This window comes from Micromesistius poutassou (genome assembly GCF_964030765.1).
Source record: "Micromesistius poutassou genome assembly, chromosome: 12".
Classification (NCBI taxonomy): Eukaryota; Metazoa; Chordata; class Actinopteri; order Gadiformes; family Gadidae; genus Micromesistius; species Micromesistius poutassou.
In genome coordinates this window covers 16,070,392-16,097,292 of record NC_140282.1, presented here as the reverse complement: position 1 = coordinate 16,097,292, position 26,901 = coordinate 16,070,392, and the positions used below count along the sequence as shown (strand labels likewise).

The 26,901-nt window shown below is 43.0% G+C and overlaps 2 protein-coding genes across 2 annotated transcripts in view; one reads left to right on the top strand and one right to left on the bottom strand.

Moving 5' to 3' along the window:
• Window positions 1-19,273: 19,273 nt before the first annotated feature.
• nae1 (nedd8 activating enzyme E1 subunit 1) lies at window positions 19,274-26,438 on the bottom strand. Its single transcript, XM_084476167.1, has 11 exons — window positions 26,367-26,438; window positions 25,237-25,328; window positions 24,809-24,868; window positions 24,136-24,269; window positions 23,729-23,804; window positions 23,306-23,345; window positions 22,673-22,759; window positions 21,730-21,822; window positions 21,009-21,123; window positions 19,858-19,907; window positions 19,274-19,714 (listed from the first exon to the last, which is right to left on the bottom strand). Exons 1-11 carry the CDS (start codon window positions 26,377-26,379, stop codon window positions 19,605-19,607), a joined length of 870 nt encoding a protein of 289 aa, XP_084332293.1. The 5' UTR covers window positions 26,380-26,438; the 3' UTR covers window positions 19,274-19,604.
• A 438-nt stretch (window positions 26,439-26,876) lies between these two features.
• ca7 (carbonic anhydrase VII) overlaps window positions 26,877-26,901 on the top strand; it is a gene marked incomplete at both ends in the record, with an annotated part of 6,223 nt that continues 6,198 nt past the window's right edge. The window contains 1 exon segment of the mRNA XM_084476360.1: window positions 26,877-26,889. Coding sequence (XP_084332486.1) covers window positions 26,877-26,889 — 13 coding nt within the window.

The window sequence follows — 26,901 nt, the reverse complement described above, 5'->3', positions numbered from 1 at the left end:
CCACTTGGTGGAATAGAAACCTAGAGTATAATTATCTTTAAAGAATAGAAAAATACCATCAAACCAACAATCAACCCAATGTAAAGTAGAATCCTGTCAGCAGAATATTAAAACACAGAAGATCCCACTGGGAGAAATGTACAGTTGAATATGCTCTTATTGGAACATAAACATACTACTATCAGCAACATCAGCCATCAGCAATACTATATTAGCAACAGAGGTTAAGATAAGTGCAAACATGCAGTAGAGTCCTATAGCTAAAATAGAGTAGAAACTGAGCTTCCAGTAGGAACTCAGCCAGGAATGCGAGGAATGCTTTTGTCGGCTGCCTCTGCTGTCTTGTGTAGATTATATCAGACGTCTTGCATGTTTCTTATTACAAACCCAAGGTTGAATATGAGCGGCTTTAGCGGACCTGAAATGGAACCGGTGAACTACAGAGTTGCTGAATGTATTACCAATCAGAAATCAGAGGACTTCTCTGGTTCAGGGATGTGTGGACCTCACGCTAAGTTCTCCCCTTAGTATGGAGGCTTGGTGAAGGCATCTGGAGGAGGAGGAGGAGGAGGAGGAGGAGGAGGAGGAGGAGGAGGTGGTGGTTTATGGGATGTTTGGATGGCAGGGAGCCCTCGCTGAGGACGGGGAAGATGGCCAAATAAGGAGAAATTCTTAACCGTACTAAATTCTGCTATTAATGTACACCTCTAGAATTCACCTCACAAAAATGCAAGGAAAAGTACTATCCTATACTTCAATATACCGTTAAAATATACTATAATCGACACACAAACACACAGACACACACACAAACACACACCGACACCAAGACACGCATACCTACACCCACACACACACACACACACACACACAAGAATGTGGTTTATGTGCAGGGCCTGCCGACAGCAACACCTGTAGCCTCCATCAGCATCCGAATGGCTCACGTTGTTTCACTGCTCATGTTGTGGCTGCAGCAAACAGCTGTTTCCAATTACTGACCAGAGTTGAAACACACACACGCACGCACACACACACACACACACACACACACACACACACACACACACACACACACAGTCTTCTGTTGTTCAGGGACAGTTTATCTGTTGGGGTAAGAGCGTCACTGATGGATGCCTGCTCGCAAAGCAAAACCCTGATATGGACTTTAACTTTCCAGAATGCCTTGCTGCCCCAGACCCCAGATCTTCATCTTGTCAAACGCCATTAAATAGACAAAGACCCACTAAACACAAACCCCATCATCATGATTCAATCTAATTAAATTAAATTAATTCAGATTGGTAACAGTGAGTGTGCAGATATTCTACTACAGTAGATCATCTCTTAAGGACTTAACAACGCTACATTTTTCTAACTCCATCCCCTCTCTCTATCCTCTCCCTACATTACCCCTTCTACCCCTGCCTTCTGGCTTTGTTAAAACAACTACTTATAGTGGTGGTAGGAAGTACATACCATGCACATAGTAAATGTAGGATATACACATCTTACCTCATCTTCGACACAGCACATACACAGCACATCGTAAACGTAAAACATGCAGTACATACAAAACATGTAGTACATGGAAATGCACTAGTAAAAGTTGCACCAAAGTTGAACATTGAGACTATGCAACCCCAAGCCATATTGTTATGCTTCAAACTTCTTCCTTTTCTCCCCATAAAAAAACAGCCTTTTAGCCTCTCTCTTTATATCTTCCTCTCCCGCTCCTTTTTTCTATCTAGCTTTTCCTCCCTCTCTCTCTGTCCCCTCTGCTTCTCTGTTTTTCATCCCACCTCCCTCCCTTTTCCTCTTTTCTGCCTTTTTATTCCTCTTGATTGCTCGCTCTCTCCTCCCCTCTCTCCACTATCTTGCTCCCTCTTTCCTTCTATTATTCTCTCTCCGTCTGTCACTTTCACTCCCTCCCTCTCTCCTTCTCAATAATCTCAATAAAGTCTCTTCCTTTCCCTCCACCCCACTTTATCACTATCCATCTTCCTCCCTCATTTCCTCACCTCTGTCTCTCTCCCTCTCTCGCCCTCTCTCATTCAGTACTTCTAAACAGTGTGAGGCTGAATATTTCTATAGGGAAATATCCATGACTAGCCGCGTTTACATGGACACTTCTGATCCGATTAGATTTATAATCGGAATAGATCTAGTCCTATCATGCGATCTGAACGTACTGTATTTCCGTCTCTTTCGTAGGCCTACGTCGTTCGTTGGTAAGGTTGGTCTGAAGCGCTCGTAGAACCTTCTTAGCTCTACCGTAGTGATGATTCAGCTCCTGACGCAGTCTCCGCCACTGTACAGTAACCTTTATAAATCCCTGTTGCGCATGGAACTGCCACATTGGCAGTGTTGTGTTTCACCAATATACAGTACATTACATATACGGTACAGCAGGCAAGGTCAGCTCGACTCACTTACAATAATTTCAAAAACTCGCAACTTCAAAAAAATACGAATAAACCATTATAAGCAACGAGTGAACTTAATAAGCAGTCTAAATACTTTTTTCAACCACCGCCTCTTTCCCTTGACGGTGCGCAAAGCCCACATGGCGCACACAGACAGGTAGCAAAAAGCAAAGCAATCTCAGCATAAACACACAGCTGTGAGTTCAATTTGTCCATCGGGGAACACGTCAATTCCTCTAATGCTGACGTTTAAAATAAATCAGCACCGATTTACCTTGATCTTCAGCTGTAGCCTTGCTGAACTCCCTGCATCCTTGCTGTCTTTATTAATTTTTTCCAGATTCGTATGGCGGTCTTATCATGGTAAACTAGCTCATTGGTGAACACCTCGTCAGGTGTTTAACAGCGACACGCACTCGGAGACAGTAGGCCTAAAGAAAGACAGGTCCTGTAGCTGCTACGCGTGTTTGATGTGCTCTCGCTATTCTCCTGTACAAAAATAACGTGTAGCAAGCAGTAGGCCTAGTCAATCTTAACGTTAGGGGGGAAAAAGCAAGTTCAAGTTTAACATCGATTTGCAGTGACCACTTGGCTGAAGGGTTTTATATGCCTTTTCATTACATAATTAGCGCATTTGAAACTTGTGTGGCCTATATGGGTGCGGCTTATGCACAATTCAGTTTTTTTTAATACATAGGCCTAAATGAAAGGCTTGCGGTTTATCCATGATGTGGCCTATATGCGGGAAATTACGGTAGGCCCCGACAGGGCGAACCGGACCCCGACGCGAAGCAGAGGTGTCTTGCTTCTCCCTTAAGGGGCTTATTTTAGATAATAACCGGCGACGTTCTATAGGCTACATTATTACATGGCTACTTGCCGATTTATTATTTTATTTATTTATTTATTATTATTTTTTATTTTCATTACCACAAACACTATAAACCAACCCACTTGAAGATTGCTTAAAAATAAGGCAATTTTGAGTGATTTGACTGGGAAATTACCTCTGTCCCATCAATGTTCATTCACTCAGGTGGGTTTTTACCCCGCGGCAGCATTGACGCATACGTTCGACTGAACAGCACAGCTCAGGCGATATCTAATCAGTATATATATCTATGAGTTCAAGCCAGGCTAACGTTATCGTGGATTATGTGCGCTCACAAGATATGGAACCAGCCCAGAACTGCGAATGTCGAATCATGGATCAAATGTCCGAAAAGGACAGAGCGGTATCTTTTCCAGCGGCAAACAGAAGCAGTGGAAGTCTATGAGGAGTACAAGTCTATAATAACTCAAAATGGGAACACCGTAACCATTAATAAAAACAGGGAGGCTGTCTGGCAAAAAAATCGCTGATCTGTTGAATGCATAAGTAGTATTACGCGTAACATATACAGAGGTGGTCTTGGCTGCCTGCTGAGAAACTCACCTGAATGGAATTTATGTGGCTGACAATTTCCCATGCAGCAGTGTCTTTGTCATTGTGACAAAGGCTTCACTATCTATCAGTGCCATTAACATATTGACATATTTATTATATAAAAGTCAATTGTTAGGCCTACTTTCTCTGACATAAAGGGAATTACAAAAAGCCAACGCCAAGAATTCTATGACGTACTCAGGACGCAAATTCGGGTGACGCGATCCACAGGGCAAGTGGTAGACCACTCACCCAACTGCTGATTTCCGATTTCGATAGAACACATAGATTTGTATAAAAATGTGTTGAGAAAATATCCACGATAACAATAGATAGCAATTCATTTAATTATTTTATTTGCATAATTTAATCAACCCTTAGACCCTTAGTGAAAATATATGCTGTTGGTACTTAATATATGTACATTTATGACAAAATCGCGAAGACTAGGCTTGGCGGAACCTTCTGATGATACACTTGTTGTCGACAGATGAACTTCTCTGAAACACCGCTCAAGTAAGCCTGACAGTTAACCTGCTCCCGACCAGGTTAGTTTGGTCGGATAAGTTGCCATGGTTACTTAGCGGAGATTACCCTTACCCTTAAGTCACGTTAATGGAACGTAACTCTAGCTGAAAGAAGCCAGGCTAAGTGAAATAAGCCTGGCTTTGGGTTTAGCTTGGTTGATGGAATACCCCTTTGGTTGGACAACAAACAACAAACAGACTGTGATCAAGTGAAAGGTAAAGAAACAAATTTAATTTCTCTGTATGGATCTTTCCATCTCGACAGAATATTATATAGTGGCAAAAACCAGCAAATTTAGAGGATTTACATCGAGGGGCGCTTTTGCCCCAAAGGATTAAATTGCAGCCTGTTCTCGAGGACAACTGCTGCAGCATTCTCACTCTATACTGGACCAATCAAAAAAAGAAAAAGGTGTTTATTGTTTTTTCTTTTACATGTCTGAGAGATGCTTTAAAAAGTTACCTTGTAACCCGCATGAAAAACAAACATCTGAAAACAAACAACATCTAACCTAATTGCTGACCTTTCCTGTGTCCACAGCACAGGGTGCAACGTGAACTCCATGGCAGATGGCCCCAACACGACCGCCCCTTACATCGAAAAACATTACTGAGTTTCCACAACTGATTCATTAGAGGCAATGTCACGGCAACAATCAAGATTAATGTAGAGGGGTTTTGGTCGAGGTCAAGCAGGGGGGAGGCCTCTTGACATCCTGAGAGGCCCCTTCGTTATGTGTGGGGGGCCAGGGTCATCAAACAGACACACACACACACACACACAGACGCAGTCACATATATAAACGCACACTCACACAAACATACATATACAAGCAAACACACATACACACACCTATATATGGGGGTGTACAGTCAGACAGTCAGAGGGTATGTATATGCCTGATAGATGGGTACTCCTCGGGTATTTATCCTCGGGACAAATGCTGTGTACTGCACATGAGATATTGGATATGGAAAGGTTGAGGTAGTGCACATTAAGGAGGTTGTGTATGCAGAGGTAGTCACAGACAATGTGTGTTCTATGAGGTATAGGAGCTCCAGACAGGTCTGGTCTCTGTATCCAACCGGCTGGCACTGCTAGGGGAGTTCAGATGCGCTGGTCCCCCACTACACCTGTGGCGTAAAGTTTCAGAATATATATAATATTCTATATTATATATATATATACATATTTGTAAGTTTCAGAAATCGCTGGTGCTAGGCTAGCGCAACTCGAGGGGAACTGCTAGCCTGCCAATAAAAACAGTTTTACCCTCTCCCGAGGCAAACCAATTATAATGCCAGACTCTCGATGTAAATGTCTGTGTTGATATAATAGAGTTAGAAATAAACTTACCCTTGCATCGCATTGCATTTAGTTTATAATCCCTGTAGTTGGAAGCAAGCTACGTCAGCGGCGGACTGATATTACCTGGAGTGTGCTTCTCTGTTTACCTTCTGCTGTAGTGAATTGGTTGCTACACCGGGGCAAAGTGAAATTCCGCCGCTGCTGAGAAAGTAGTCCCCCAAAATGTAATGTGATCATTGCGATACAAGGATAGTTTTATTTCTAATATTATTCTATCAACACAGACATTTACATCGATAGTTAGGCATTATAATTGGTTTGCATCGGGTGTACTTTGGAGTGGGTAAAACTGTTTTTATTGGCAGGCTAGCAGTTCCCCTCGACTTGCGCTAGCCTAGCACCAGCGATTTCTGCAACTAGAAGGACTGAATGAAAAGTGTTGAAAACGGTCTCCAATGATAAATAACACACTAGCTTACTTGGAAATGAGACCTGATGTCCAAAATCCTGAACTATCCCTTTAAGGATTTATATATGTTTGTCAATGTCTTGGAAAAATAAATCTTCAAAAGACCAACAACTTCAGAAAACACTTTTTGGATTAAGGAACACGCATCAGCCATAGACTCACTTAGCAAATTAGAAGGGCCTTATTGGAAAACCCTACAAGTACTGAAAGTAAAAGTATTGTGTTATGTTTATATTAAAGAAAGCAGTCAAAAGTTTGAATATCATATTGTTTATATTATCTGAAATATTTAATACTGAAGGACACACAATTCCTTTGGCTGTAGCAGCAGTACAAGGACCGGAATACATACAGAGCTGTCTTAAAGCTGTCAAAGGCCACATATAAGTGTTTATGTAAAAACAAACAACTAACTCAACTCACAACTCAAATGCCAGAGGGGTATTCCAAGAAAACGGCTAAGTGACAAACATGGGTAAGTTAAAGGACAATTCCGGTATTTTGAACATTGAGCCCCCTTTCTGGGGGCTCAACGCGTCTTGGCTTTTTTTGCTGTGAGAAATTGGATGTGTGGCGTGTGAGCGTGTGTAAACAGGCAAAAGCGTGTGAAAGCGTGACAGTTGGCAGCTCTGCAAATGTAAACAGCCCCCCTTTCCGTTTCCGGCCAACGAGCAATGAGTCTTCCAACAGAAATCAATGGGATAACATTTTTATAATTGTAACGAGTAACGATTCAGCACATGGAAAATGTATTGGAGTAAAAGTATTAAACTCATCAAAAATATGTAGTGAAGTAAAAGTGGAAGTAGGAGAAAAAAAGAATACTCCAGTAAAGTACAGATACAGCATTTTAGTAGGGGAGGGTCGCCTTAAATGTAACGTGTTACAGTTGTAACACGCACGTTTTATTTTGATGCGTAAATGCCATCATGACCTCATCACGTCGGCATGTGGCCGGTGCAGTGCTAAACGTCCCCGAGAATTACCAACAGGATTCGCCCGCTCTGCAGGAAATGGAGGCTGGAAAGTAAGTAAAAATTAAGATCCAGAGGTATTTTTCGAATATATAAAGTTCTGTTTGTATGTTGCAGAGCTAAAATCCACACGGTTGTCTGCATGTATCTGTTCTTCGTCAGTTAGCATAGTTTTCACATGTCATGCATGCTAGTTCTGGTCTGTGAGGAACGCCAAAGCATGGGCGTGACCAGCGGCTCATTGGTAACACGTTACATTTGTAACTGCCTAGATTTGCGAGCACAGCTTGATTAATTTTCCCCTTTGTTTGCTTGTTTGTTTGCTTTTCCAGAATGCCACCAAATAGGGAGAGGAAGAGAGGGTTAGTGCCCGGGGATGTACTAGAAAAAGCATCAAAAGAAGTCCTTAGACAGGGTCTCTCTGTACAAAGTGTGACAAAAGCATATTGCATGTGCCATGTCACTCTGTACAGGTATTGTAAGGCAAGGACAAGCCTGGAGGAGAAGGGGAGCCAGGAGCTTCCAAAGTCAGGGTATAAGAGCCACGTATTTTCAGATCAGCAGGAGAAGAAACTAATGACTTATTTGATGAGGGCAGCTGAACTTTATTTTGGATTATGCCCCAAGGAGGTGAGAATAGATTGAAACAGCAGTAGCTTGGTCATCATACATTAAAGTAGAAGGCTGTTGTTGTATTTCGTGATTTTGAATTCAGTTACATAAATGGTAAGTAACATAAGAAATTCATGGTCTTAAATATGAATGCTACTTACAATACATATAATGTAACCATACATTTTTCAGGTCCGTAGACTTGCATACCAGCTGGTAAACCAATGCGGCAGCAAATACCCAGAGGCATGGCGAGAGAAAGAAATGTCAGGGAAGGATTGGTTTGTCGGATTCATGAAGAGGCACCAACGTTTGTCAATACGGCGTCCACAGGCCACTAGCCTATCACGTGCCACCAGCTTCAACCAAGTCAACGTCCAAGCCTTCTTCAACAACCTGGCTGATGTCCTGCAACGCCATCCCTTTGAAGCCAAGGATACGTGGAACATGGACGAGACTGGTATTACGACAGTCCAGACACCGAACAAAATATTGTCCACCGAGGGGGTGAAACAAATAGGGGCAGTGACCTCAGCAGAGAGGGGCACCCTCATCACCATGGCCTTTGCAGTTAATGCACAAGGTAACAGCATACCTCCCCAATTCATCTTTCCCAGAAAGAAGTTCCAGCCCTTCATGATTAATGGCGGACCCACTGGTTGCATTGGCACAGGCAATGGATCAGGCTGGATGCAGGAGGACGATTTCATCGTGTTTCTCCAGCACTTTGTGAGGCACACCCGTGCGTCACCACAGGCCAAGGTGATCCTTCTTCTGGACAACCATGCCTCACACTTGTCCATCCAGGGGATGGACTTCTGCAGGGAACACAGAGTTGTTTTGTTGTCTTTCCCTCCCCATTGCTCCCACAAACTCCAACCCCTGGACAGAGTGTGTACAGGCCTTTGAAGAGGTATGTCAACACCGCCATTGACAGCTGGATGAAGAACAATCCAGGTAATAACATAAATAAGATACGAGAGAACTAATAATAATAATAATCTTTGTGTGCTAACAAATTGCCTAGAAGATATAAAAGCATGGGTGACTTTCTCCAGAGCAGAGAAGTGCAAAAATTATCTTATGGTCTTAGAAATTAATAGAATTAATTTCTAAACAATAGAAAAATAGAATCATATTTCTCAACTGATAAAAACGCGACTGAAAAATTAGCTTTGAATCCTTTGCTTTGCAGGTAAGACTATGGGGATCTATGACGTCCCAGCTGTTGTGGCAACAGCTCTGCCATATGCCGCCACACCAGCCAACATGATGGCTGGGTTCAGGTGTACCGGAGTTTATCCCTTTGACCCGCACATCTTCACAGACCAAGACTCTGCACCTTGTTCAGTTACAGACAGGCCTGATCCCTCCAGCTGCAGCATCCGTGATCTGCTCCACCACTGTGAGCGCTGTCTCTCCTGCACATGAGGGCCCAAGTCCCGCTCGTCCCACTGGCTCTCCTGCCTCTCCTGGGGTTCAGGGTTCTGGCGCCCCATTTCAGGAGTGGGCAGCTGAAGGACCATCCACAGCAGCTGGAAGTACGGGGTGTTTCAATCCTGTTGCTGTTCGCCCTTTACCCGAAGGCTGGACCCAGAAAGGCCACCACCAAGGGAAGAAAGAGGAGGACGACAGCGATACTAACAGACACACCAACAAAACGGGCCTTGGAAGAGGAGAGAGAAAAGCGAGTTGCACCACGCAGTTCCAAGCTCCAGAAGAAAAAGCAAACAACGGAGAAGAGAAATGCCGAATGCCAGGTTTGTGGGGAGGACTGTTTCCTCGAAGCCTGGAGAAGTGTGGGTACAATGCTGGAGCTGTAAAAAGTGGGCACATGAGGAGTGCACAGAGGGAGGGAAAATCTACACATCACAATTGTGAACTCGTTAAACCTACTGCAGGCAATGGGGTCCCTGGAAAAAATCCCAATCAAATTAAAATGGCACACATTTTTATGTATTTCTGTATTCTCTAAGCCACTTAGAGGTTGTAGTCTTACCTTGAAAAAAAAAAGTAATTGGCCAGCTTACAAGAGCAGCTTAATTTCTGGATGAAATATTGTTTATGCACTTTTTAATTAATGTATTTTTATACTGTTTAATGAAATGTTTAAATGTTGACAGTTTTTTTCATACCATGGCCTTGTATGTCTGTTTTTTGTCAATAAAACTGCAAATATAAATGGACTGTATGGCTATAGCATAGACTGTAAAGCTAAGTGACTTGGGGTGTTGCTACATTTTTGACTCTCCAGGGCTCAGTGCGCATTAGGTACGGGCCTCCCCAAAAAGCATGCGCCGTATTGGCCAATACTGTGTGTTCAGTCAGATGTCATTCAATTATATTCTAAATCAGATTAGGGTTGTTTTTACAACTTCCATCAATCAAATTCGCTAACTATGTTGGTGTAATCAATTTAGGCTACTTGCCAACAAGGAAGGACACGAATGCGCCAACTGGTACATTCGGTAAGTTTTAATAATATTATGTTTTATACATTATCTGATCACATCCTTGGTATGAAATCAACATAAAAACAGTTGCTTGACTGAAATATTGTTGATTTGCCATGAAAACGATTTGTTTAATGCTGTTTTTTAGCCATGTTACAACCGTAGCTCACACTGTTACAATTGAGACTCACGTGCGCTTCAATTGTGACATCGATTCCATTTTCGGTTTAATTCCTCACGACTTGTTTTCTCTATTGAATAACTTTAAGATAACTTTATGATAGCAGACACATGTAGGTCGTTTGCCTAAAAATATTACATATGTAGGTAAAAAAAATCTCTGGGTAAAAGAGTGAAAAGTGAAAAATGTTATTATTATTATTTTTTTTTGTTAATTATGGCGACTCTCCCCTACTTAAGTACAGTAGTGAAGTAGTTCTACTTCGTTGCTATACATCTCTGTGTAGGATTCCAACCGGGGGGGGGACTATCCTACCTGAGCATTATTACAGATGATCCTCAATGCTAATATCTGATACTACATAAAACAGAAAAGAAGATTTACATTGACATTTAGAGCATTTAGTAAACGCTGTTATCCAAAGCAACTTACAATAAGTACATTTGTCCAAAGAAAGAAAACAAAGAAACAGAGAAACAATAAATCGCTGTTGGTACGATGCAGTCTCACTCCGAGTTGTCAAAAATCGGCTCTTGGTCAGGGGCTTTTGGCGTTAACTGCTGACTCAAAGGGTGTCCTTGTGCGTCTTTGTTTGACGCAGGGGGTTTTCAACTCATTACAATGTAATCCCTCCACGGCGAACAGTGATAAGTGTGTGTAGCCCTGTGCTATATTGCTGCTATATTGAATGCAGTATGCATTATTTTCCTATGGCCTGTATTTTATTTTCATTTAAGTATGTAAGTTTTTGGTTGACATCTTAATATGACCTTTGAACCGGAGGGTTCAAAGGTCGGAAGCTGGGAAGTTAGCGGAAGGAAGAAGGGGTGTGAAGGAAGAGGGTGGACGGCTAGTCCGAGCTCGCCATTCGTTACCATAGATACATGTGAATACTCTAGAATAGTCTAGAATATAGGACTAGAGGTATACTGTTTCCGGTTGTCGGATGGATAACTACCAGATCAGTGATCGTGTATTTATATTTATGTTGAGGTTCAGAAACGCTAGATATTGTGAACGTTCTTCTGAGTTTTGCTGGAGATGCTGAACCTGCATCCAGACGTGGACGTGGCGAAGGCCGAGTGCTGCGAAGTGAGATACGTGCCGAAATGAGGATCTTGCCGGTCGTTTGGATAATACGGAGGTAAAGAGAAGACGCCAGCGTGGACCAGTCGACACGAGGGCCGTGACTTCCCGCTCGCTTCCACACGCCTCAGAGTGAGGTAAAGGGTACATTTCTGTTTTGTTTGCTCATGTGAGTGAAGCGGCCGTTCTGTTTTTAGCCTCCACGTACTCAAGCGACGACACAGGCCTGCAATGTGGGGATAAATCTAGTTTGTGCCGGCATAGGACTCTGTTTGCTTTATATATTATTTTTCCTGATGGAATGTGATTCAATGCGTTCAATCCAATGTGTGAATTGGTTTACCTGTGTGTTGATGGAAACAATGATTTAATTGATGTTTAACGGGTAATACAAAGAAACATTATATTTTTCATACTAAAAAGGATGTGTGTGCTTTTATTGTAATTACCATGCCAGTAATTCCCGTTCATTAGGGGCTAGCTGAAAAGGGTATAGTTATATAAACTCTACGGGACACTACAATACTAGTAACATAAAATCGTGTAGATTACCACATACAGTGTGTGGTCAGTTAATTTAATTGAACTCAGGAATGTCCCAGTAAACTGTTTAGTTAATTAGATGGTCATACCCATAGCCATGGGGGCGCTACATGCGTAACCCTTACCCAAACCCTCACCCTACTACCCTAGCCCTAACCCTAACCACTACTACCCTAACCCTAACCCTAACCACTACTACCCTAACTCTAACCCTAAAAGGCGGTACTTGTCCTTACCATCCTACGAAAAAAATATTTGCGGGAGAGCTTTCCCTGGGCATCAGATATAGTCATGGAGGGATTACAAACCCCCTGCGTCGAATGAAGACGCACAAGGACACCCTTTCCGTCAGCAGTTGATGCCAAAACCCCTGGCGTCGATTTTTGAAGAAGAGTAAGAATGTGTTGGTCGGTACAGTGAGGATGTTCATAGAACCAAGTGCAAAGCACTTACAATCGCTAGGTTAACCTATTCCCTGTACACAACAAAGCTATCTAGGATAAGATGCTACACAATAAGTACCTTTTTTTTTAAGATAACATGTGCATGCCAATCTTTGTGACGCCCAACTGATCCAATCAGCCTTCATGAATACTGTTGAAACTGAATACTGATCAACATGTTGGTCCCATTGATTCACTCATCAAATGTATATTCTGCAAATAAAAGACTGATGTTCCAAATTAACTGAGTAATTATCTTTGGTGCCAAAGAGAAGGGAGTTAAAGTAAACGCGTATATTGAATCTCTATCATTGAAGACCAAAAACTACTATCCACATTCAACAAGACCATTACCAAATCAGCCTACTATCACCTAAAAAACAGAGCAATAATAAGAGGGTTGATGGCCGATGATGCCATCAGGACCACATCATCTGCAAAGAGCAGTGTTGAGATCCTCAGATCACCGAACTGCAACCCCTCCCCACCACGACTACGCCTCAATATTCTGTCCATGAATATCACTAACAGGATTGGTGACAAAGCGCAGCCCTGGCGGATGCCAACACCCACCGGGAACGGAACTGACTGGCTGCCGAGAACGCGGACACAGCTCTCACTTTGGGAGTACAGAGATGTGTTGGCCATGTTGGATGGCCCTGAGGAGTGACCCCCTTACCCCGTACTCCCGCAGCACCTCCCACAGTTTCTCCCGGGGGACCCGGTCACATGCCTTCTCCAAATCCACAAAACACATGTAGACCGGATTGGCATATTCCCAGGACCCCTCCAGGATCCTTGCGAGAGTGAAGAGCTGGTCCATAGTTCCACGTCCAGGGCGGAAACCGCATTGTTCCTCTTCAATCTGAGGTTTGACAATCGGCCGAACCCTCCTTTCCAGCACCTTAGAGTAGACTTTATCAGGGAGGCAGAGAAGTGTGATACCCCGGTAATTGGCACACACTCTTTGGTCCCCCTTTTTGAACAGGGGAACCACCACCCCGGTTTGCCACTCCTTTGGCACTGTACCAGACTCCCACGCAATGTTGAATAGGCGTGTCAACCATGACAGCCCCTCAACACCCAGAGCTTTTAGCATTTCTGGCTCATCGATCCCTGGGGCTTTGCCACTGCGGAGATGTTTAACTACCTCAGTGACTTCTACCAGGGAAATTGAGGACTAACCACCATCAACCTCAAGCTCTGCCTCCATCATAGAGGGCGTGTTAGTCGGATTCAGTTCCTCAAAGTGTTCCTTCCAACGTTCGACTACCTCCTCAGTCGAGGTCAACAGAGTCCCACCTTTACTGTACACAGCTTGGATGTTTCCCCGTTTCCCCCTTCTGAGGTGTCGGTTGGTCTTCCAGAAACACTTTGGTGCCGACCGAAAGTCCTTCTCCATGTCCTCTCCGAACTTCTCCCACACCCGCTGCTTAGACTCCGACACGGCAGCAGCTGCAGCCCTTGGAGCCCGCCGGTACCCTGCAACTGCGTCAGGAGTCCTCCAGGATAACATACTCCGGAAGGACTCCTTCTTCAGTCGGACGGCTTCCCTGACCACTGGTGTCCACCACGGTGTCCGAGGGTTACCGCCCCTTGAGGAACCTAAGACCTTGAGGCCACAGCTCACCGCCACAGCTTCAGCAATGGAGGCTTTGAACACCGCCCACTCCGGCTCAATGCCCCCAACCTCCACAGGGATGCTAGAAAAGCTCCGCCGGAGGTGTGAGTTGAAGATCTCTAGGACGGGGGCCTCCTCCAGACGTTCCCAATTCACCCGCACTACCCGTTTGGGCTTACCAGGTCTGTCCAGAATCTTCCCCCATTCCCTGATCCAACTCACCACCAGATGGTGGTCGGTTGACAGTTCCGCCCCTCTCTTCACCCGAGTGTCCAAAAGGCCTCAGATCAGCTGACACGATCATGAAATCTATCATCGATCTTCGGCCTAGGGTACTCTGGTACCAGGTACACTTATGAGCACCCTTATGTTCAAACATGGTGTTCGTTATGGACAATCCATGACTAGCACAGAAGTCCAGTAACAAACGACCACTCGGGTTTAGATCAGGGAGGCCGTTCCTCCCCACCACGCCGCTCCAGGTGTCTCCATTGTTGCCCATGTGGGAGTTGAAGTCTCCCAGCAGAACTACGGAGTCCCCTACCGGAGCCCCATACAGGACTCCATTCAGGGTCTCCAAGAAGGCTGAGTACTCTGAACTGCTGTTCGGTGCATATGCACAAACAACAGTCAGAGTTTTCCCCCCCACCACCTTAGGCGTAGGGAGGCACTCACCGCGGCGCTCAGCCAGGGATTTGAGTATCCCCACACCCGCCCGGGCAACTCCGGAGAAGAATCCAGAGTCCAACCCCTATCCCCCCGTATGGTACCAGAGCTGAGACTGTGCGTAGAGGTAAGCCCCACCAGATCTAACTGGTAGCTCTCCACCTCCCTCACAAGCTCCGGTTCCTTTCCCCACAGTGAGGTGACATTCCACGTCCCCAGAGCCAGCTTCTGCCGCTCGGGTCTGGTCCGTTTGGGACCCCTGACTTTCACTGCCACCCATGTGGCAGTGCACCCGACCCCAGCGGGTCTCCCTGCAGGTGGTGGGCCAACTTATGTCTGCACTATATTTATTCTGTTAGCTCCGTTACATTTATCCTTTTTGTTAAATATATTTTATTCATCAACCTTTTTTTAAATGCTTTTAGTTGCTTTTTTATGCTTTATTCATGAAGATAGTGAGTTAGATAGGAAGGTATGGGAGAGAGAGGGGGGAGGACATGCAGCAAATTACCACGGGCAGGAATCAAACCTGGGTCACTGCCGTAAGGAGTCTTAATGAAACACCCTGTATCCGGAGGGATACTGGGGATACTGGGAAATAATTGTCCTTTTAATGTTTTAACATGTGATTTCTTTATTTGCATTATGAATGACCTTGTGGTTGAATGGTGCTGGATAAGTAAACTTGCCTTGTTGAGATAAATACATATTTTTAATTCATACTTCCCTTCTAGACCTCAGAATATAACTGTACTATCACTCATGAAACCAGCCAGAGAACTGTGGTGTTTGGTTCCCCATCACAGGACACAGCCGGGGCACCAGTAGAACAGGACGTTCCTATCGACCTATCACCGTCTTCTGACTTTGTTTGCTTTGTTTTCAACCTATACCTGACTCTGCTCTCTGTGATCTCTCTCTCTGATCACTCTCTCTCTCAAGATTAAAACATATTTACATTTTTAAAGCACAAAAAGTAAAATAAAAAATCTCTCTTTTCCTGTCCGTCTATCTCGCTCTCCACCACTCTCTCTCTCCTTCTGTCTCTGTTATCGATCCATCTCTTTTCACCTCCGTCCCTCTGTCCTTTTATCTTTCTGTCAATGTCTCTGTTCCTCTCTCATCTCATCGTTAAAAACTGATTTTCTTTCTTATTTTTTCTTGGAAGATAATACAAATGATCCTGGGGGGCAGAGTCAGGCAGACAGATCAATGACATGCTCCTTCCCCCCCCCACACACACACACACATACACAACCCTGAGAGCATAAACAATCTCAAAAAGCATTTCAAGTCTCACCACAATCACCTTTCACACAACTAAGAACTTACAAACATATCCCATAAAGAGGAAGTGAACCCTCTGTTTCAGCTGGAATTAGAATACTATGAGATGAAATAAAAGGTGATTTGGGTTAAGTTAGTGAAGGAGCCTGTGTGTAAGGTATTCATGTGTGTTCTAGTGTGTCCTCCACCTTCTCTTGAGAGAGGAGAAATCACCGCTATCCTGCCACACATCTGCTTTAGTGCTCATATCGGTTCACCTGACACACACCCGACACAATGGACAACGTTGTTCAATGAGATAATTTCAGGCCGTAGAACAAGACATTTTTTCCCTCTATAGAAGACAATGGCGTCTTAATGTTCCCGAAAAAGGAACGAGCAGAGCACAAAGATGGCAGCCTGATAAGGAGTTCTGTAGTATTATTATAATAAGTATTATTATTATTATTGTACTTATTAAATATAGCCAAGGTAACTGTGTGTTTAAAGAACATAGACTGCCATATTCTATCTATATACAAATATAGATAGATAGATCTACTTTGAGGAAAATCCATCAATAAATCAGATAGATCTGGAATAACAGTAGCATTTTACAATAAGGGAACATTAATTGGCCATTGAGTAACATAAGTTAATGCAGTAATAAGCAATGATTAACAGCTAATTAATAGTTAACTAGTGGATCTAGCAATCCTTTAGTAATAGTAATAGTAAGGGCTTTCATGTCTACTAATGCTGTTGATGTTAACTATGGTATTAATTTAACATTATGTTGTTATTTAACACTATTACGGATTGGAGATGGTCTATAATAATTTACATTACTGCACTAATTAATGTTTATTAATGGTTAATTTATGTACACTTATTGCAAAGTGCTACCAGAATCACAAACATTGGATTAGGACTTACCCTCAACCAAATAATGTTTTTGTTGGAGCTATGAGCTAAGCAGTGACCTAAATACTATGAACGTTATGAATTTCCTCTTGGTGAAGTGAAAACATTTACATTTTATTAATTAATCAAGTTAGGCTGAAAACACTCAAAGCATATAATGAACAAATTGAACTGCAGCTACAGGAAGTACCTATAGGACCTATAGGAACATAGGTTAAGTCGATTTTATTAGTGACAGTAAAACATGGTCACAATACATCACACAAAGTGCATTACACATTCCACAATAAAGAGGCAGCCTTTAATAAACTAAAGTAGATTGTCGTAAATAAGCACATTTCAACAGCAGGGTTCAGGGAACAGGGGGATGTGAGACAAGACAGGTATGAGGTGATAGTTTGAAGAGAAAAAAAGAATGACGAAGGCAGCAGATAATGTCTGGAGAGATCTGAATCACACGATCATGAGGATGTTGACACAGCTGTAGGTGGACCTCCTCTGCAGATACACACATGTGCACACACACAAATACACACAGGCATGCCCCCCCCCCCACACAGGCATGTGCACACACACACACACACACACACACGGTAAAGCACACACTCATGCGCATGCCCACACATACAGACAAAGGCACAGACTAACACACTCTCACAATCACACACACACACACACACACACACACACACACACACACACACACACACACACACACACACACACACACACACACACACACACACAAAGCTAGAGTCTGATGCAAGGGGGAACAGCTGGATATCTTGACCTTCAAACAGGACTCACCACAGAGTTTAAAATGTCTCCCAAGTCAAGTCCCCTGTCGAGAAAACTCATCTCGTAAATGCTAGAGTAGATGTTGATTAACGGTGACGGTGAATTGTCTTACATTCGTCTTGATTTCACAAAATCTGCCTAAATATCGCACGATAAATTGATACATTTCTATATTGTCTAGCCTTCTGTACGTCTGAACTGCTTAAAGACAGAAGAAAACACAAACAACTAATAATGTTGCATGAAGAAGCACCAAATGCTGGCCATGTGACTTCAAAAGAATAACAAGAGATTGAATATCTGTTTATTCTTAAAGGTTAAAAATAACGATTAAAGGCAAGAACTTTCCGCTGATGCAGCCGGTCCCGTCCAACACTCGCTTGTTTTGCAGGGCTATAGGCAATTATTTGAAGAGGACTAGTCTCCCCAGACCTTATGGGGAGAGAGAGGGGGGAACACTTGCAGCGATATGGCTTGCAGCGATATGGTTCGACTTCCAGAAGCATCGCACAATCTAAATGACCAACCAACCTCGTTAAGCCCAGGCTCTTGCTAATGTGAGAAAACCTTTAGTGACAGGAGCTGCTAGCTACAACAGGCCCTTCTGTTGGGCGCTGAGCCCTGCCCTTGGAAAAAAGCAAAGACATATCGTAAAGCACAGAGACGTGTGTATGCGGGGAAGAAGAAACGAGAGAGCGAGAGAGAGCGAGAGAGAGAGAGAGAAAGCAAGAGCGAGAGAGAGTTGATGAAATGCATGTTTCATGTTTCTAGGCAGCCAAAGTCAGCAGGAAAAGGAGGAAAAAAAAGAGGAAATAACCGTTACATAACAGCGTCAGAAGCGATCCAAAAAAGCATAAACAATCTACACATTTATTTTTCAATCTGTAGTGAGCAAGTAAACTGAGAAACAGAGCAGTTGAGAAAGTAAAACAGTGTAACTTGTGGACATAAGATTTCTAATTCGACATATCCCAGTGACCGGTTTGGTCCCACTGGGACAATTTCAACGCTAGTGCCCTCTGCTGTTGGAATAAACCTTGTGACTGATGGTTAATTCATCCATAATGAGACAAATCGGTTTAGGTTAGAGACTTGGTAGCCTTTGATTAAGATTGAGTAATCAGGGGAGCTTTCGAGTTAAGCTCGAAAGCTAATCAAGTCCCGAGTACTTCACATGATAGTCAGCGAACACCCATTTGGAAAACTTTTGTCAAAACAGACATCAACAGTAAACTTTCCTTCTGATAAGAATAAATATCATATATAAATAAATATATAAAAATATATTTATTTATTTTATATAATAAATATATATATATCAACATCAAGGACATCTCTCAATCTTCACCTAAACCCCACCTCAGACAAACTGTTTTACTATATTCTACACCATATAATTCTGAGGAGTAGAAACAGTCACTATTCACTATTTTCGGTAAAAATGCCTTGCTCTGACATATTCTACATCCACATAAAACTAATATGCTCAAGGAAAGTAAACACTCTAAAATAATTGAGTTAAATGGACGATGAATAAAATAGCGACACCTTCATACTTAAAGAAGCTAGTTTATTTAACGTTCACAACCACCGAGTGCATGTTTTTTCAGAGACTAACCTTTCAAGTGCTTTCTCAAAAAATTATTGTGGGCTAGGCTGTAGGTCTACACAATGCTGTGGTTTAATAACAGATTTGTAGCAGTATCGCCTTCCATGATAGGGGCAAAGACCTTCTGTTTCCAAATAATAAACATCAAAATAACATGTTCACCGTAACGTTACAGGGTCCACATTAGCAGCTAGCATGGAGCCCTCCCTGGTCAATACATGGAGTTACACTAGCGTTGGTTTGTTTTCCCCCCCCAGGAGACGGGGGGTAGCGTCTACAGCTGGTAGGTGGCCGAGGTCTGGGACATGGCGTTGTAGATGAATGTGTTGTTGAACGGTACAAACTGATGGCTGACCATCTTGATCACTTCCTGGGCCGCCGCCCCTGAAACAAACAACATCAGCATCGACAGGGATCAAATCAATTAGTGGCTGTATGCGAAAACTACAAGTTACGACTTTGTATAAATGGTTTAAGTTTTACAGCACAAAATATTATGACTATTCATATAAATGTGAACTTCTTACCGCCCAGAAAAGCGGCGACTGTGTGAGGTTCAGCAGCACCATAGCGACAGCTTTAGAGAGGAAACAACAAAGCACAAATAAATAGTCATATATATATATTAGTGGTGGGCATAGATTATTTTTTTAATCTAGATTAATCTAGATGAATCTTGGAATTAATCTAGATTAAAATGGCTCATTTGAATTCTGCCGAAGGCATTCATAATATGTGTGTGCTACCTAAATAATGACTAAAAGTAAGTCTTTGAGAACGGCTTTCTCAAGCCAGGTGGCGCATTAGACCAGGGGCTCATCTCCTGTTGCCAAAATGCATCACAAACTCAAAACGCGGGAAAATATAACGGCGCCGGGACGCGCTCTCGCTACAGGTCAACGGGACGCTCGTCTCCGGTGCGCGTCGCGGCAGCCGGGGCGGTGTTGACGGCAGACGGCTGGTACGCGTCCGCCTACCGCCGTACCAAGGCGGGCAGCTCGGAGGAAGATTTGGATTATTACAATAACGACACCAATTATTTTGACGCTCTGATGTCACGATCAACCCAAAACGTGTCATCACTCACCCAAGTTGTTTCTATTATCATTGCTACATTGTCTCCAGCATATGGCGCGATTATGGACAGTATATTTTATTAAACACTCAGCTATTGGTTAGTTCAACTTTGAGAATAGATTAACGGCGATATTTTTTTTATCGCCCGATAAGAGTCTTGCGTTAATGCAGCACGTTAACACCGATAACGGCCCACCACTAATATATATATATATATGAACACTTTTTAGAGTCAAACCTTTGTCTTGACAACTAAAAAAGTATATAGGGGCAGGATAGTGTTCAACTCCCAGCTATAAGGTCTGAGTTTGAACCCTGATGTCTGCAGCCTAGCTATAGATGCCCCAACCCCTACGGGCTCCGGAATTATAACAATTCACTGTGAGTCGCCATGGAGAAAAGTATCAGATCAATTCATTGCAAATAGTAATAAGAATAGGAGAATATGCATTAGCAACCAAGAAAGACACACAGAATACATTGTTTAGCTGAAAGGAACACATAACATCCAAGCCTTGTATCTTGTACTCACTACTATAGCTATTTGCACTACAGAATAGCAGGGACTGGATGGGTGGACCGCGATGCCACAGTAACTCACAACTCATGGATGTAATCGTCTTTGATGCTGACGTTGAGGTTGTATTCCTGGAGAAGTGAGGTCACACACAACTTCAGCTTACTGATGTCCTCCTCGACTTGGTAGTTATACACCCCTGGAAAAAAGCACAGCCAATCAGAATAAACAAACGATGGGAGTCGGCTCCCGACCGTATATTTGCCTAGGCAGAATGATGTGAAGATCTCGAGCTCTATGGTTCGTCCGTGCATGTTATGCGTGTAACCAATAAAGTGTGGATAGACGAGGATTATACCATTAAGCACACAGTGAGGGGCGGGAATGTGTGTTGCGCTCATATGCAATGACAACAATCGGCTACGTATTAGAAAATGTCATTTTTACTTTAGAATCATTAATAGGACGTATTTAATCATTTAAGTGATTCGGGACCAAAAGATGAATCGTAATCTGTATTAATGCGGTTGTATGTCTTCATCAAATTAGGTTGAATCTCAATGTGTGTTTTGGGAATTCTGTCATACTGTGAAATGTCTGACAACAGCTGTGTTGACCCTGGTGGTGTGCGTTTGTTTGTTTATCTCCAGGTAAGAACGCAGCCTTGGGGTTTGGTGGGTTTGGTGCTGAGGGTTTGGTGCAGAGGGTTTGGTGCTGAGGGTTTGACACGGTTCAAACACATAGGGGGTTTTGGTAGCATTTTGTTTATCTGGTCCAGGTTCTGCGGCAGTGCGGGGGTTCTCACCGGGGTAGCGGGAGTGCTGCTGGTAGAAGCGGTCGACGGAGCGCAGCATCAGGTACAGAACCATCTCACTGTCTGGGCTGTCCATACTGGAGGCTGAGGAGACAGACGAGGCTCGGGATAGTTACGCTGCCGAGCACCACCGACCAAAATGAGTTTAGAGTTTAGAGTTTAGAGTTTATTTATTTAGCACACAAATTTCAATGGTGCAAGGAGGGAACGAAGCCGGTTGGCTTGTACATAGGTTCCACCCCTATAACAAATTACAACAAGACAAATTTCAATGGCTAACAAATAAACATAAAAAGGAGATAAAGTGCATACATAATCAATGTTATGTGAGCAAAAGAAAACAGAAATGAGAAAAAAATAGAGAGATAAAGTGCAAAGTAATTCGGTAACAAATAAGGACAATAGAGATAATATACAAAAAATTAATTAATTAATTAAACTCATAAAAGATGAAGCAGTCTTTCGTTTTTGCGCGTTAATAGAACGGATACAGCATCGTAGCATGATCAACTCGACCGCCAACCGACAGAAGATGTGATATCTGTATGTAACCCACTTCAAAACTCCCTCATTCCCAATGCCATCAATATCAGCAGCTAAAAAATAACATTCTGTGCAACTGCACTAGACCCACACTCCACTTACCCAAATGTTTTCTGTCTTTAACTTGTTGTATACTGTATTTAATGTTGTGTCTCACTGAGCGTACATTCTTTTTTAAAATGTTTTTCTGTCCATTGTTATTGACAATAAAGAAATATTAATTTCAATACATAATACATATAACATGTAGTGTGTGTGTTATTTATGATTTGCGCACCAGGTCATCCCATGCTTGATATCTAATACATTCTAATAATAATAACAATAATAATAATAATAATAATATATGAAGAAGAAGAATACTGTAGAGACACAGTGTGACGCTACTCACTGATTTCATCTTTGTTCACAGATTCCACCGCGTATTCCTCAGCAAGAGACCTGCAGTGAACCACTCTCAGGAAGGCTGCGTTCTTACCTGGAGATAAACAAACAAAAGCACACCACCAGAGGGTCAACACAGCTGTTGTCAGACATTTCACAGTATGACAGAATTCCCAAAACACACATTGAGATTCAACGTAATTTGACGAAGACATACAACCGCATTAATACAGATTACGATTCATCTTTTGGTCTCAGGGGAAATTTTTTGTTACAATTGGTCAGGTTAAAAACAAACAAACAGTAAAACCGAATGTAATGCCTAAAATGAATTGCATTAGGAAGTACAAATATAGGAAAACCGGATCAAAAGATTGAAGTTGACATAACATCTGATTATTACCCCGCTGGCCCTAATTTGGCCCTAATTTGGCCCTAAATACACTAACTGGGTTTTCCTCCGCAAAACTTTAGTTAATTCACTTTTTCTGGCAAACGTGCTGGACTTAAGTTAGTTAGACGAAGAGAATCAATGCCCTTCCTAGCAGCGCTCATGCTTATCAGAGTAGCATCACACTGATGCGTCTCCAGTGTCTTATCAGGAGCGCATGTCAATTGGCTAACAGACTTCTCTACTTACAAAACAGTTTGATGTCCTTCTCTGATACGCTCTCGGGGGTCTGGGAGAGAAAGGGGGAAAACACTCCAAATTGTTAATTGTTAATCAGAATGGAAAAAAATGTATTGATCAAATTATTGTGCAGAAGTAAGACGTTATTTGCCACCATTCCGTATGAATGGTGGATAACGTATGATACGCATGATGATGTTTCCGTTACAATATTACTATAGCACCAAGAAGGTAATGAAATACAGCAATACCACCTAGTGGAAAAGTAGCTTATCAGACAAAAAAAACAACCTGACTAGCCATAAAAACACCAATGCTGTAAGCATTCATGTCAATATTGTGTAATAACAGTATGAGTTTGTTGTTATAACAGAGGACTGAGTGGGATGTTACAGTGTAGTGAGTAGAGAGGTCCAGGTTGGGACCCAGTACCTTCCCAGCGGTCTGCAGGAGGGACTCCACATGTTTGGCCACAGCTGCAGCGTCCTGCAGGGCTTTGTCCCGGTACCTATACCCCGAGAGACATCAGAGCCTTCACAAACCACCGGAACCGCCGACAGAGAAACACAAAGGGCCTCAAACACACCACCGCAACCCCATCAGCCCCACCAAACCAGCAAGCGTTTCAAACCAGACGGCCACAAAGTGAATGAGGCCACTTCACCCTCACCTATGAATGCACCCATCTAATCCCTTCACCTACAGTATGACCACTCCGCCTCCACCTGAGACCCCTCACCTACAGTCCACCCATCTCAGCAAATCACCACTCCCCCTTCACAAACGACCGCTCCTACTTTCTTCTACGACTAAATCTCTCACTTCATTTGAACACTTACACATTTTGCAGGGTGATGAACCTCTGGGAGTCTGAGATCATGTCTGGGATGGTGCCTCTGGCGGGGAGGCATCCCTTTCCTTCGTGCAGGACAAACTCCTTCACCGCCCGCAGCATCACCCAGAACGCCGCGCTCTGGAACACAGCCGTGGACACACACGCTGCTGAGGTGCGAGAGGAGACTTGTGCGTGCTTTTAGAACTAGCAACATCTACAAAGGTCCTCTGGAATATGCAGCACTTTTTTTTTTACTTCTCAAATCGAGTAGTGTGTAATCTTAATTAAAGCTCTCAAATATCTGGTTTTTTTTAAGTTTGATTGATTGATCAATACATACAGTGGTCTCAATATAAATACATAAGTTTAGGCACCACATCATCTTTTGGAAATTGATCTTAATGCCTTAATTAAACAAATTAGGAAAAATCCAACCTTTAAGGACACCAATTTGCTTTGTGAATGAATCATTTTTAGTCAACTTTAGCATGGGTGCCCAAACTTATGCCTACCACTGTGCTAGTGCCAAGTGCTAGTTGGTTAATTCCGTCATGTCCATCCGCCCAGACACCGAGGGGTCTACAGACCGAGGAAGACCTGCAGAAGATAGATAGACCATACTTGTCTGGTCTACTTGGTCTTGTCATGTCTAACTTACTTATGTGGGACAGACTCACCTGGGATGTGATGTTAGTACAGTGTTCGCTGTTGAATAGATCCTCCACTGAGCTGGGAACCTGCAGCAACAAGATAATGTTATCAAACCTGCTTACTGAACAATAATCAAAGGGAACGTCTTCGGGAACAAACATTTGGGCTTAACCAGAGATAAAAAAAAAAGTGTGAGTGTAGAACACAGGGTAATTTAAACAGACGGTTGGGGTTTAAAACTACAAGTGTACTTGATGCTATGTTCCTGGGTTATGTAGTAACATGGTTGTACAGAGACTGCTTACGCAGGGTTTAAGGATAATGTAATTCCAGGGCTGTATAGATACAGGTGAGGCAGGTTTTCTGGGTAATGTAGTTAGATGGTTGTATGGAGACAGGTAAGGCAAGGTTTCTTGGTTATGTGGTTCCAGGGTGGTATAGGCTACATTGGTACCTTGGTAGGGTTTAAAGCCGTGTTGACGTTCTTGACGGCCTCTTCAAAGTTCTCCTCATCCTCTCGAACACCATTTTCCTTCTTCAAGATTCCTGAGGAGAAAAGTAGAAATCTGACTTTGTGCAACACCTGGTCATGTGTTAAAGGGGACTTATTACGAAAACAACACTCTTCCTGGGATTTGGGGTGTTGTTTTGGGTCTCTGGTGCTGTCACACGCATACCCGCGCCGGAGCTGCCGGACTGCCGCCGAAGCTCCCCCGCCGGAGCAGTCCGGCAGCTCAGCTCCAGGAGTACAATCCCTTTCTCCTCCCTGTCGCGTTTCAATCCGGACTGCAGAGAGTCAACGCCAAAGTTCCTTTCCCCTCAATTCTTCAACGGAATACATGATGCATCGCTGCAGCAACATTTAAGATGATCGCGATGAGTTCTGCCCATTCTGCCTCCGTTGCTGTCTGCGGTCAGACCAAAACACACCTGAGTGACAGGGGCCGTCCTGTGAACCTCGACCCTACGTCATATCCCGCCCCTTGCAAGCCCGGCCCCCTAAACCCCCCGTTGATTCTACTGATGTCTGCGCGACAATGTCATGATCTTAGGTCATGATCATACATGTGTGTGTGTGTTATCGGTATCGGTCTTTAGGAGCTGAAAGTTATCAGTATCGGTTAAAAAAAAAAGTTATTGTGCATCCCTAATAGATACCTATAATGTATTATTATTATATAATGTAGATATAGAGCTCCGGGAGTCTGCAAATGGCAACAATCACTTCTCCTCCATCCTGCGGTTCACTGCCCATTGACAGCTCAATGGTCAATGGGCAGCAGCTCATTTGCATTAACGCTACAGACACCAGAAACAGCACATTGTGAAGGAACTGAAACAGAGGGGAATAGGGAAATTTTTTTCCTTTTTTTCCCCCCCTTCCTTTTCCTAAATGCTATTTCCAGCAAACAGCTTCAAAAACATGTGTTACTATGTTTTACTATGTTTACTGAAACTCATATACTATGTTCACTTGTTGGGAAAACACCATAATATGTCCTCTTTAATAATTAATACAATTACTCACAATGATAAACCACTGTTAAAGTTGAGTTGTGTTTCAGCGGTGTGTGGTAGCCTTACCTTCTCGGATCATTTGTCTGAAGGCTTCCTTCTCCTTGTAATTTTTGGGTGGCTGACCGTCATGCTATGAGATAAAAACAAACCAAACACAATATAAAAATCATATGAATCTAAACAAACACCCCATGGTGAGCATGTATCTAGACCGGGGATTCCCAAAGTGTTTCAATTCAATGTACTGTCGTTCTAATTTCCATAAACCCCCCGGCGCCTCACTTTTCAATTTTCGTTTCCAAATATTTATTTAAAAACAAAAATATCTGTTCCAGTGCATGTGTGTTCAATTAAATGGTTTTGTATCTTAAACAAATTCCGTTGCAAATAGGAGGCGCGCAGCATCAATATCCTAACAAAAAAAAAGTTAGTCGGCCAACGCAGACACATTTTGCAGATTGTAAATTGATATGAGACATTGTAACCGTTCACAATCCTGCTCTGTGCTCTGGGATATTTTGTTCATCATTTCATCATTTCTATTGACTTCTGCGTGGCGCACACACAACAGTTGTCATGTCGATTGGTCGTCGGCCCGTCT

What these genes read in the sequence shown, in the direction of transcription:
- nae1 (XM_084476167.1), bottom strand. An exon ending in GCAGCACTCCCGCTACCCCG is followed by an intron (nt 21,124 to 21,729) that starts GTGAGAACCCCC and finishes GCTTTTTTCCAG; the next exon opens with GGGTGTATAACTACCAAGTC. An exon ending in AGTCGCCGCTTTTCTGGGCG is followed by an intron (nt 19,715 to 19,857) that starts GTAAGAAGTTCA and finishes TGTTTGTTTCAG; the next exon opens with GGGCGGCGGCCCAGGAAGTG.